Here is an 11413-nt window from a genome sequence, read left to right as displayed (position 1 = left end):
CTCTTTAATCTGAGAGTAACGACGGGCTGATTGATGGAGTAATCACCTCTTCCGAGCACTAGAACAATTCTAGTGCGGAATCCGGGACATTAGCCTAGTCCTAAAATCCATTTTCCTTGGCCGATTTTGACGATTTTACCATCAAAATGATCGCCGGAACGTGGCGATTAATAATAATGAAAAATCTTGAGCCATAGAAGGAGATAAGGATGAGTTGATTTTTCTACCGTTAATTATAGCCTCAAAGTAAAGCAGGTACTCTCTGGCCACTTGAAATCCCTTTCCTGTCTCCGAGTTTTTGTCCACCGTTTTCAGGAGTTGTTATAGTTCCAATGAGATCGAGAAGGTTGGTCTTGACCTGGTCGATTCGATTAGAATTGCAAAAAGATGTGTCGAGTGCGATCACCAAGTCGGTTTCGACTGGTCGTGGAGCAACTTTTCGACTTCCAAGGCAATCAGCAGTGACCTTTGCACGGACACTGGCCCCACTGTTCCAGGTGTCGAGCACTTTAGTTTCTAAAAACCTGGATAATCTCGTGTTCTGTAGTCTGAGAGCGTAAAGGTACCTGCTGCGACCCCAAGGGCAGCCAGAATGAGCCTGTGAAGCTTCATGAACCTAGCGAACAAAGTTAGATTTGAATATAACTCGCCTCTCTTACCGATTTTATCTCTCTGAGTTGCTCGTATTAGGCGCAATGTATTTATCCAAATCGTATAAAACTGAATTGATTATTAAAAGTTACGATCCAGCTGCGCCGGGAAAGCGCGAATACCGCTCAGGAAGCTGCCAACACCATTTATCAATCTCTCGCCAAGTACTTTAAATCTATGCTCGAATAATGAATGTCAAAAGATGCTGAGCAAAATCCAACCTGACGAATCTAATAATGTTGGACCAATATCTTCAATAAGTAATGATAGTAATAACAATATTTTGAGTTTTTACAATTGCTTATCGATGTGGTAAGACAAGAGGCACATAATTCTTTACGGTCTCATTCTGCTATCGTTAAGTAAACCAGCCCCGTTTTTGTTCTAGAGTCTAGAATCTAGGCCTGAAGGTCGCTGAAGGAGATGCTTTTATTTATCATATTTACTATAGTAGAATTGTGATTATCACTTTCTGCGCATCGGTTTGGCCGGGGGCGGTGGTGCTAGCTCCAGAATAGCACCATTCACAATTCTTCATCCCGGAAAATTTCTCGGTCCAGGATATAATTATGTAAAATCCTCAAATGGGCATCTTTGATCCACCTCCGCCGGACGCGGTAAAAGAGAAAGAACGAGAGCGAGAGCTTTTAGAGACCCAGAAGGAGTCCAGAGGATGCTATCTTTGCAAAATCATGTTCTTCATCGGTGCATTGCTTACATTCTCCTTTTTCTATGAAAAGCAGAAGCTTCAGGAATGGATGAACTTTGATCCAAGATAACCATCGTTGCTAGAACAAGCCAAAATCAATGATTTTAAATCATCTCACTATAAGCGAACACGAAATGTTGCCGTCGAAAAGGCACTTACTCCAAGTGGAGTTCTTCCTAATTTTTCTGGAGAATACATGATTCGAATGTTCTATACAGACCCAGGATACTTTAGCAATTGGGAATACAATGACGTGACTGTGGCAACGCAATGTTCGGCTAATCATCTTCACCATGTGGTCAAGCTTTGGGAACGCTGGTCCGGGCCGATAAGCGTTGCTGTCTTTGCTCCTAATTTGGAAGCTTCCTTTGCCACTGATGCAATCCTCTCAATGCAAAAATGCTGGCCTGACATGAAAAAGCGAGTTACTTTTCACCTAGTCTACCCAACGGAGCACAAAGCGGATCTTTCAGAAAGGAAATCGCGTACAAATCAAGCCCCTAAGTATAAACTCGAACTCAGTCGACCGAAACTCTTTGAATGCGGCAGCAGTTTACTTTGGATTAATAATTGTACTTAAAAATCCACTTGAGACGCGAGAGTAAAGTTCAGGTTCTCTCGAATACAGCTCTTGCGAAGAGCTGCGTCAAATCATTCACGACTATGGTGGCGACGACAGGTAAAATAGTTCAATTATTTACTCAGAAAAATTGAATTATTAATACGAGGCTGATACTTAACCTAGCCGTCATTTTATGCACTCTGATTACGCTTGATATAATAACATGAATTTTTCTTATTTCGCATTATTGACACAACTTGTGTCTAGCCACAGTTTCGACGAGTGCTTGGCAGAGAAATTATCACAAATGCCTGTAGCTTTTCGACGGATGCCGAAAATAGCGCTAGAATTGGCAGTTATAGGAAATAGTCTTCGATAATTTATCGTTTAATCATGGGATAAATAATGAGATTATTTTGAAAGAGTGCACTTTGGTGGATCCTCATGAATACCCCGGATAATATCTTTTCTGATTAAATCTGTTGAATTTCATCTTTAATCTTGGAACCATATCTAATAAAGTTCTCTTCAGTCAAAACTACAAAGGAGACATCCCCTATCCTCACAATGTACTGCGAAACGCTGCACGGAAAGGCGCGGCTACAGAGTTCGTTTTCCTCATCGATGTTGACGTTATGCCGAGCTTACACATGCGAGAAGGTTTTAACCAATTCGCCAAACAGTATAGCCAAGGGTTCAAATTGAACCGGCCAATTACATTAATGATGCAGTTGCTGGCTAAACTTTAATATGTTGGTCTATTTCTGAACCTTTAAAGATTGTATGAGGAGAAAACAGAGAAAGCAGTCTTTGTTGTTCCCGTTTTTGAAATATTGAAGGGACATCAATGCCCAGACGATAAAGCCGAGTTGAAGGAGGCTCAAATGACACGGAAGGAAGTCCGACCATTTCATAATGCAACATGCCGGTGGTGTCACGAACCAGAAGATCATGATAATTGGCTTATGAAACCGAAGAATGACCGGATGGAAGTTGCTTTTAATGCAACTTGGAATAAGCTTGGTCTCGCATCCGCCTAACTCTAACGCTAAACCCTTGACAAACGCGAACCCTAACCCTAGCCTAAATTATCAAAGTGAAACCAATTTAAAGAGCTGGGAACCTTTCTACATTGCTCGTCGGAGCGTGCCGTTATTCGACGAACGGTTTAAACAATATGGCTTCGATCGAATCGAGCAGATTTGTGAGCTACATGTTGCTGGCTATAGATTCAGTGTCCTAAACAATGCGTTTCTCGTGCATGATGTGAGTTCGTAAAACGAACTTTAATGCCAGAATTTGCAGAATTATTAAAAATTGTCTAGGGATGGAAAGAAGCTCATGCAGCAGCAAGAATGACGGAGACTTTCCGTAACTGGGTCCTCTTTCATTTCCATTTCCAGCAAGCTTTGCTGAAAATGTACGATGATCCTCTAAGCTGCGCTCCGGTTCAGACCTGGATCCCTCGAGGACAGCGTTTACTTGGAGACATCAATAATCGTCACGCGAGGTAATCCATTAACGGTGTCAAGCTTATTCAAAAATTACTTCAGAATACAGCGAAAATTTCTGAGCAACGAAGTCTGACGATGATATTTCACAGAGCACTGCCTAAGTGATTGATAAATTATCTTTGCTGAACACAAAAATGATTATACAAATAAATATTCCGCTGTAGAAAGAGAGATTCGTTACTTTTATTTGCAAGGGTCGGATTCTCTGTTGAGAGGTGTACTTTCAAGTTTCTCCAAAAATATGTACAGAGGGTGTTTGTGAGCTGATTTGCACCTTTCGTTGCACCTCAATAAGTAAAAAATCAAGCAAGAAGCGAATTACTCGCAGTTCTCGCCGAAAGCACCAATACGTCTTCTGAGATTGACTAGCGGACCGCCATACTGATCACTGGGGAAATTCGCATCGCACTCTTCTCTCGAATAAGGGCATTCGCCGAACCATTTGTTCAATGGCTTAGGGAGCTCCTCATTTTTATTGAAGGCGACAAACTGCAATTGTTGCTAAATTTCATATATAGATAATGACTTTCAAAATAGAGCTCACTTGGAAGGCAAAAATTCCTTTACAGATGCCGGATAAGTTATTGTTTGACATGTCGACTATGCTGAGCTTATAATTCTTCTCGAAGATAGTTTTTGAAAGGGTCTTAAAAATCGTAATTCTTTTTCAAAAATCATCTTTACCTTGATATTATTATGTCGGAAGCAAATGTCAAAAAGCTCGGCTGACTTCTCAAACATATCTGGCGGAAGGGCAAAAACGAAGTTCGAAGAAATGTCGAGTTTTTTAAGGCTCGGCTAAGATGATAATGATTTGAAGAAAATTATGTTCCAAATCTACCTGATTGTCGAACATTTTGAAAGGAAAGCGAGCAATATAATTGCCTCTAAGGCAGATATCATCTAGTTTTGTGAGAGTGGAAATTTTTCGTCTGAATGCGCCAGATTTAATGAGACCATTGTAAGCCATGTCCAGTTTTTGAGTAGACTCAGGCAAGTGCAATAGTGTCAAGTTAAAAATCCACTTTGAGGAACAGTCGACTTCAGGTCCTTTTATTCTAAAAGGAGGTCAATCATAAACGCATCATCAATGGAAAGCGACGTGCAACAATACATACGAGCAAATATCTTCTTTTGGTGTATCACAATTGCTTCCAATCCAATCTGGCAAGCATTCGTCACAGAAATCTCCACCAAAGTTTCCAACGCAGAGGCAGCCAAGTCCTAAATGATACGTACCTCCATTCAAGCACATATTGTAGGCAGTAGTTGTTGTCGTCTAGAAAGTAAAATGTTTAAGCTTCTTTAATCTCAAGGATTCAACGGGATGTGTGAGCAACGATAGTTGCGGATACCATGTGGTCATTTTGGTTAGCCAGTGGTTTATCTAAATTGCTGAAATAAATACATACCCGCCGAGTTGTAGCAATGCGCGACGCTCGTTGCGCCCATGAAGGAGCTCCAGTAACTTGGCCTATTTTTAGCGGAGGTTGCGCTTGAATATTCCTGAATCTATTTCCACCATCTGTTGCCATAGATTTGCCAAAAACGTTTCCAAAGCCCTTTGTACGGCTTATGAGGTTAGAAGAAACTTGTCCATTCCCGAGCCTAAAGTAAGAATACAAATAAAGCAATAGGGCGACGTTATGATAAACGACACCACTCTAAAATATAAAATTTTAGGAAACCGATTGAGCTTGAGTTGTTTTTGTGGGATTCGGAGAATGACTGATTCAATTGACTGGGTCGTTGTTTCGAAAACTCCATCGTCAATTTCTATGTCTGCAATCTTAGTTGAGGTAGTTTGGGAAATTGAAGTTGATTTTGTTGTTTCTGTTAACTTAATCGTCGTCCCTGATTTACTCGCTAGTGTTGATTCACTTGTTGTTGTTTTAATTTCTGCTGGGGTTTCAGCAATATCTGGTTTGAATCTCCCGAAGGACGACATTGAGAAAAACGATGAAAACATTGAACGTCCTGCGCTGAATACAGACGGTTTTGATGATGGCTCCACCTTTATAACCTGCACGTTTTCATTCTTTGACCGTTTTGGCGTTTTAGTGCTGCTATCTGGCCGTTTTCTTCGATTTCGGGTGGAATGACTCGTAGTTGCTATCGTTGATGTTACTTTTGATAGCTTGCTTGGTTTTGGTGTCGTTCTCGATCTCTTTATTGTCCTACTGATGTTTGAGAAGGTAGACGTAGTCAGCTTTTTATTAGTTGTTGTCGATGTCGTTTTTGAGGTTGAGGTTGTGGTAGTCGTTGTGGTAGTCGTTCTGGTAGTCGATGTAGTAGTCGTCGTCGTTGACGTAGTGGTTGTAGTGATAGTTTTTGAAGTTGAAGTTGAAGTTGTGGTAGTTGTTCTGGTAGTCGATGTGGTAGTCGTGGTCGTTGTTGGAGTAATTGTAGTGATCGTTGTTGAAATTGTTGTTGTTGTTGTGGTAGTTATTGTTGTTGATGTTGTTCCCATGCTAGTTGTGCTAGTTGTGGTCGTAGCCATACTCTTTTTCAATTGTTTACTTGTAGACTGACTTCTTAGTCTTGATGTGTTAGCTGCTACAGTAGTTGTTTTCTTCTTTCTACGTGTTATTTCTGGCGATACTGTTATTAGTATTGATTCTTCTTTTGAGATTACAGTCGGTCGTCTCATCATGCTCATGAAGTTCATCATAGGTATTCTTCCACTTTGCTGTTTTGCTGTCAATGATGTAGCAGAGGGCGCAGCAGTTGTACTGCTTTCGAGTTTCGTTGAGGTTGAGCTCTGTTTGAGGATAGAAAAAAGAGAAATAAGTGTTTTTGTTAAAAGAGGTTAAAGCGCTGTTTTTATGATTTAGTAAAATGTCCTTTCCTTGCTAGTTCCACGCGGATGGAAACCGAAGAAATTAAAGTCGTCCCAAGTTAGTTGTATTTTTCCCGCTTTGCTTTTCTCTTGGCGTCTGTTTCGAGCAGCCTTTTCTTTTCTTGATTTTCGTGCACCGCGTTTAACAATAACATGCATGTCACCATATTCGTTGATATGGGAGTTAGCCTCGCGTTCACTTGATGTCATGCATTAATAAAAAACACACACCGGTTCAAATAAATTCCCAATATATATTTTCGGAAATATTGAGAATTTCAAAACATTCAATTGCTCACCTAGCAGCCCAGTCGGAATGTACAGATTGGCCAGGTCGAGCAGATTTTAGTTTCGCTGTAAATTGCGGCTTCACAGCTTTGAATGAGATCGGTTTGGATGGCAAATCGTCAATTGGTTTGCCTTTCTTCAACAAGGTCGTTTTGGCGAGTGGTTGTTTTTTAGGGACTGGCTGTTTTTTCAGTGGTTGCTTTTTGAGTGCACCAGCCTTGAGGCTGAATTTTCCAGAGTTGAGATCCTCCCTGAATCTATTGAAGTTTGCTCCAAAATTTGGTTTCTGCGCAAGAATCGGTGCTGGTTTTGAAGTATTGAGCGATTTGCTCTTACTCCAGCGGCTCTTTATTCGTGCATCCTTTCTTGCTTTCTTGTAATGGGATAGAAACGGTTATCAGAGTAATAGAAATGCTCATGCTTTGTTTTGATAATTTTAACCCACAGTCCTTTTTTTCCAAAATGCTCTTTTCGGAAGCGACCACAGCCATCAGAAGGCATACGAGAATCGAGATATGCAACCGCATTTCCTAAACTGAGATGAGGTCGGAAGCTATTTAGACTTCAGGAAATGAAACCGCAGAAAACACAAACCCAAATTAAGTACGGTAAACTGAGATGATCCTGTCTAAAGACCGCATGAAAAGGTCAATCCTATGTTAGCCTGATATTGTCAGGTATTGCAAGAAAGTAATCACAAGAAATAATAACCATTCAATCATTTTTTTTTCTGAACGAATATCATCAACGATAAACTCGTTTTCATCGATTATGTAAAGAAAGTTTTCTGTCGATTCTTAGACTAATTTAATTTTTCTGGATAAATTATTTTGCATCGCAAAACGTGCTTCTAATCAACAGCATGTAATATTGTTTCTAAATATTTGGCGGACAATGCCACCGAATCAACCAAATCTGACGGGCTGTCCGCTGACTTAACTTCAAGATGCCACTGTCAATTAGTCATATACTTGTAACAGCTTAATTTTGTCAATAATGAACAGTTTTGCTTTTTATTTTGATTGCTTACTCTAGCGAGACTATTTGACAATAAAAAAAAGAAATAGAGCTAGCTAGGGTGCAGTTGAATATAAATTTCGAAGTTACCTTTTCGTAAAGATCTCTCTGACGTCTCTTGGATCTCGAAACTGGTTTTTGGATTGACTCTTAGCTGCCTTGCTTGACAGATTTTGAAACACTGAAGTAGTGCTCCTCATTTTTTACCGATTGACCGGGAGTCTTCGGACTCGCGCGCGCCCCCTGAGTGAGCGCGGCCTTTCGTCAAGGGCCTTATCGCCCATTTCCTCTTCAATTTGCGTCTATCGTTTAGTGGGCGACAAGAATAGATTGCAATTTTTAAATGATAAAACAAGAATGTCATAATAAAAACCACGTTTCTTTTATAAGCCAATCGCACTTTTAAGGGGGCTCTTTGTTTTAGAACTAATGCCATTTTTAGGGGTAAAAATACCCCTTTGAGCAATTGATACGATTGAATAATTTTTCTGTAGTGAAATTTTTAACCGCTACGACATCAACTCGACTGCTGGAGGATTCTTGTGAACTGGTAAGTGACCGAGTTATTACTGTTCGCTTGGGTTCCATCGAGTTGCCCTTTCGGTTGCTTTGCTGCGGCAATTTAGACCCTATCTGAGAGCTAATAATCGGTTCTGCTTCCCGTTGCCCAAGATACCTCATCAAATGGACGCCGTCTTTTCTGAGATTTATTAAAAATATACTTTCAGAAATACAAATTATTGAAGTTTGTTTAATCAACGGCCGAGAGCGTGTCAAAATCAATGCGGGAGTTGGAAAACTTGAGGATTTTGCATCGGGATCTGTTGTTGCGGGATCGGCTGTTGCTGTACGAATTGAGGGTTTTGCTTCAGTATCGCAGATGCCCGAGCATTTTTCAGGAGTTCTAGCAAGGCTCCTTACTGATGTCTTTAAAAAGGAGCCACCAAAGTTTGGCGAAAATCTTAGAGCCTTTCCGTCTAGCTTTTCCAAATAATTCTTCTGGTGGTTGGTCAAATCTGTCTGTCCTTTTATGTCTGCATCCCTCATTTTTTGAATGAGATCTTCCATCCTAATCAAAAACGTTTAAAAATCAGTTAATTGCATCAAAAAATCAGATGTGCGGATCATGCCTTTCAACAAACGCATACAATTTGGGAACAAACATACTCTCTTAGGAGACATCATCTGTAGACTAAAAGAGCACTTAAAAGTTCTGATTGTGGGAAAATCTTGCTTGACAGGGCCTTTAAAACCGCGCCGCTGCTGAGAGACTAACAGTGCTCAACTTATGAAGTCAAGAGTCTTTGGCAAAGTTAACAAATTGTATGTCACAAACATAAGATCAGAAGTGAGTCAAGACTAGTGACAGCGAATTCGGCTGTATGCGCACCCCAACGTACGCATCCATGGAAAATAAAGAAACTTTCCTCGGAGTTCAATAATTCCTAACTACGAGTGCATTGCTACTAGAAACATCGACAGTGATTAGGATATGCTATACTATTCGAGGCGTGTTGAGCGGAAAACCTTTGGCTGTTCTGGCTTAGTCTGTAGGTTAAGTCGTAGTAATCATGAGGTGCGGATCGAGTGGATCTTGAGCTCCTATTGTACCTTCGAGTGTTGGGCGTAGAAACCACGTGATACTCTCCAGACTTCGTCTGTGCCAGTTGATTTCCTAGTAATGCCGCTTTAGTTATAAAAGAACACAAATACCTGAAATTTGAAGCTTTTCCTTGATAACTTTGTGCTTCCGTTCAATTTCGCGAATCTTTGACTCCAAATCATTACTTCCGTACTATATCGTGGGGTTTTCATTGTCCCTGGCTGGAAGATCTTGGTCGGATATGAGACAATATCGTATTTAGAACTTGTCAGATACGCTTATTTATCGTCTACATTTTTATTGACTCATTGAGCGCTATCCTCTGAAAGTTAAATACAATTATTTGTAATTATAAATGATTGGGTGGCGAAAATTCTCAGAAGAAAGCCATTTTCAAAGCCAGCCAAAACGAACCCTATTCCTTTCCAGAGGAGCTTCTCGGCGTGTCTAAATAGAAAAATCAAGCAAATTTGGTCTCTTGTCAAAATCTTACAACTTCTTCCGTGATCTTTGGATGAATGAACAGGCTCGAGGGGCACATAGACATTACCTGGCATTTTCAAAAGATTTACTTGCCCCGACTGTTGGTATCCATTGTAAGGTGCGTTATTGTATGAACGAGAGCTTTTTTAAGAGTTAAGCGAATATGTTTTAGAAATTAAGAGTTGAGGTACTTAATAATTGAGCTATTTCGGAACTCCCCTGGCCGCTCGATGGCTGTATTTTTGTGCTTCTTGGAGCGCTTTCTGTTCCTGCAAGGCTTTTTCATTCTTGGTCGCCTGTTTTTTGAGTTCGAGCTCTGTTGTTTGGAATAACTACTGTAAATACATTTTTTGACCGCTACTTCAATGAGTTTGTTATTTACAAAGTACTCAGCAAAAGTAACCAATTTCCTACATATTTCCTCTTTTTGGGCAAAAGTTAGAGTTAGATTCGCCACAATTATTACCTTTATAATATTATTAGTACTTCTAATTTAGTAATATGATTATTCCGAGCCTAGTTCAGCTTGTTTGATCTCTGACTGTTTCAAAAGTTTTTCTTCCAGATCTTGAAGTTGTTTGGTGTGTTCCGCTTCTCTTTCCTGTGCCAGGAGATCTAAATGGCCTTACTTAGAGCCGATTTCCTAGAAACTTTCTCTTAGAGAGTCATTAAAGAACTACTTGACAATTTATAAGTGGGAAATTTTAGTAGGCGACGTTCCCATGCTGATTAAATAAAAATGAAAATGAGGGAAGGAAAATCACTGTTTCCTGCCATTCAGAAGTTATCTAAAAATCAGCAATTATTATTACCGTATTTGAGCTGCTCTTTACGAACTTCGTCTTTCACTATTTTTCGCAGCGCTTTCTCGACATCTCCGCCTCCCCCTCCATTGCCCATAAAAATAGTGGACGCCATCTTCTGGTCCTCTATCAGAAAAAAAATTCTGCTCAGAGAAACGCGTGCTTTCTTCGATGGTCGATGGGAAAATAGCAAGTCCCTGCTGGTGGTGAGTCCCGTGTGTGGTCAGGGTAGAAGCGTGTGTTGCTATAGTCAGCCTGGAGCACCATGCAAACAGCCACGTTTTGGATACAGCAAAGCCTGCCCAAACACTTTGGCACACCGATACTGCCATGTTTTCTTTGTGAAATGGTTTGTCATCTTTTCAGATAAACCCCGCAATGATTTCGAATTGAGTTGGATGCCCTGTTTGTTCTGAAATTTTCACGCCAGAGTTAAGTCGTTAAATTTTATTGCTCAGACCGAGCACACATTCTGCGCCATCAAATACGATTCCCTTCTTTTATATGGACAGTAATCGATTTGCCAGATTAAGTAAAAACGGTTAAATCTTGTGTCAAATAATTAATTGACCTCCAGGCCTCCAGGCCGCCTCAATTATTCAATTCCTTTTATATAAATTAGACGGTCCAGGTATTAAGCTTACTAAAAGATAGAATCAAAGAATTGATGCGATAAAATGATCTTTTTGGTAGTGCTTTTCACTTTGGGCTTAGCAGGGACGGTCATTAATTTCAAATTATTTTCTGGTGTTGGAGTCTATCAGTCAGACTCAAAACGTATGCTTTAACTAGAGAATGAATTAAACATATATCAACAGGAAACGAGGAATTATCGATAATATCGCTATTTGAACAGTAATGCTATTAATCGGAGCAAGATATTCTGATTAAGTTCGTTACTATGGCAGGGAAATGCTGGCTACTACTGTCTAAATACTGATAAT

General features: G+C 40.2%; 4 protein-coding genes across 7 annotated transcripts; 1 reads left to right on the top strand and 3 right to left on the bottom strand.

Moving 5' to 3' along the window:
* Positions 1-4: 4 nt before the first annotated feature.
* On the bottom strand, positions 5-816 carry LOC145709073 (uncharacterized). The gene is made up of 4 exons (XM_081786757.1): positions 660-816; positions 567-616; positions 260-516; positions 5-58 (listed from the first exon to the last, which is right to left on the bottom strand). The coding sequence occupies exons 2-4, from the start codon at positions 610-612 to the stop codon at positions 5-7; spliced, it is 357 nt and encodes a 118-aa protein (XP_081642883.1). The 5' UTR covers positions 613-616; positions 660-816.
* A 419-nt stretch (positions 817-1235) lies between these two features.
* Positions 1236-3600, top strand: LOC145709072 (beta-1,4-glucuronyltransferase 1-like). Its single transcript, XM_081786756.1, has 8 exons — positions 1236-1268; positions 1485-1837; positions 1968-2039; positions 2455-2604; positions 2701-2950; positions 3036-3188; positions 3248-3432; positions 3476-3600. Exons 1-8 carry the CDS (start codon positions 1236-1238, stop codon positions 3507-3509), a joined length of 1230 nt encoding a protein of 409 aa, XP_081642882.1. The 3' UTR covers positions 3510-3600.
* On the bottom strand, positions 3598-7757 carry LOC145708311 (uncharacterized). Of its 2 annotated transcripts, XM_081785971.1 has the most exons (9): positions 7671-7757; positions 7009-7093; positions 6575-6932; positions 4849-5044; positions 4555-4715; positions 4278-4494; positions 4121-4234; positions 3981-4082; positions 3598-3937 (listed from the first exon to the last, which is right to left on the bottom strand). In XM_081785971.1, exons 2-9 carry the CDS (start codon positions 7088-7090, stop codon positions 3755-3757), a joined length of 1413 nt encoding a protein of 470 aa, XP_081642097.1. In that variant the 5' UTR covers positions 7091-7093; positions 7671-7757; the 3' UTR covers positions 3598-3754. The 2 variants fall into 2 exon arrangements, with proteins under 2 accessions (XP_081642097.1, XP_081642096.1); XM_081785970.1 differs by lacking the exons at positions 6575-6932; positions 7009-7093; positions 7671-7757 and adding an exon at positions 5125-6211.
* Positions 7758-8281: 524 nt separating this feature from the next.
* LOC145707894 (uncharacterized) lies at positions 8282-10737 on the bottom strand. Of its 3 annotated transcripts, none has more exons than XM_081785482.1 (9): positions 10479-10737; positions 10183-10281; positions 9888-9982; positions 9734-9809; positions 9607-9630; positions 9294-9377; positions 9108-9255; positions 8556-8649; positions 8282-8485 (listed from the first exon to the last, which is right to left on the bottom strand). In XM_081785482.1, the coding sequence occupies exons 1-9, from the start codon at positions 10582-10584 to the stop codon at positions 8360-8362; spliced, it is 852 nt and encodes a 283-aa protein (XP_081641608.1). In that variant the 5' UTR covers positions 10585-10737; the 3' UTR covers positions 8282-8359. The 3 variants fall into 3 exon arrangements, with proteins under 3 accessions (XP_081641608.1, XP_081641607.1, XP_081641610.1); XM_081785481.1 differs by having other exon boundaries at positions 9677-9809; positions 10479-10735; XM_081785484.1 differs by having other exon boundaries at positions 9192-9255; positions 9677-9809; positions 10479-10715.
* Between the last annotated feature and the right edge of the window lie 676 nt (positions 10738-11413).

The sequence above is a fragment of the Oikopleura dioica genome, chromosome XSR, assembly GCF_907165135.1.
Source record: "Oikopleura dioica chromosome XSR, OKI2018_I68_1.0, whole genome shotgun sequence".
Taxonomy (NCBI): Eukaryota; Metazoa; Chordata; class Appendicularia; order Copelata; family Oikopleuridae; genus Oikopleura; species Oikopleura dioica.
This window is presented reverse-complemented; position numbering and strand designations above follow the sequence as displayed.

What these genes read in the sequence shown, in the direction of transcription:
- LOC145709073 (XM_081786757.1), bottom strand. Translation starts at nt 612, where the DNA reads ATGAAGCTTCACAGGCTCATTCTGGCTGCCCTTGGGGTCGCAGCAG. An exon ending in TGCCCTTGGGGTCGCAGCAG is followed by an intron (nt 517 to 566) that starts GTACCTTTACGC and finishes CCAGGTTTTTAG; the next exon opens with AAACTAAAGTGCTCGACACC. An exon ending in GGATTTCAAGTGGCCAGAGA is followed by an intron (nt 59 to 259) that starts GTACCTGCTTTA and finishes GAATTGTTCTAG; the next exon opens with TGCTCGGAAGAGGTGATTAC.
- LOC145709072 (XM_081786756.1), top strand. Translation starts at nt 1,236, where the DNA reads ATGGGCATCTTTGATCCACCTCCGCCGGACGCG. An exon ending in GACTATGGTGGCGACGACAG is followed by an intron (nt 2,040 to 2,454) that starts GTAAAATAGTTC and finishes AGTTCTCTTCAG; the next exon opens with TCAAAACTACAAAGGAGACA. An exon ending in CTTGGAATAAGCTTGGTCTC is followed by an intron (nt 2,951 to 3,035) that starts GCATCCGCCTAA and finishes ACCAATTTAAAG; the next exon opens with AGCTGGGAACCTTTCTACAT.
- LOC145708311 (XM_081785970.1), bottom strand. Translation starts at nt 6,107, where the DNA reads ATGATGAACTTCATGAGCATGATGAGACGACCGACTGTAATCTCAAAA. An exon ending in CCAAAAGAAGATATTTGCTC is followed by an intron (nt 4,495 to 4,554) that starts GTATGTATTGTT and finishes ACCTCCTTTTAG; the next exon opens with AATAAAAGGACCTGAAGTCG. An exon ending in AAGGAATTTTTGCCTTCCAA is followed by an intron (nt 3,938 to 3,980) that starts GTGAGCTCTATT and finishes TATGAAATTTAG; the next exon opens with CAACAATTGCAGTTTGTCGC.
- LOC145707894 (XM_081785481.1), bottom strand. Translation starts at nt 10,584, where the DNA reads ATGGCGTCCACTATTTTTATGGGCAATGGAGGGGGAGGCGGAGATGTC. An exon ending in GATCAAACAAGCTGAACTAG is followed by an intron (nt 9,983 to 10,182) that starts GCTCGGAATAAT and finishes TCCAAACAACAG; the next exon opens with AGCTCGAACTCAAAAAACAG. An exon ending in GCCGAGAAGCTCCTCTGGAA is followed by an intron (nt 9,378 to 9,606) that starts AGGAATAGGGTT and finishes ACCCCACGATAT; the next exon opens with AGTACGGAAGTAATGATTTG.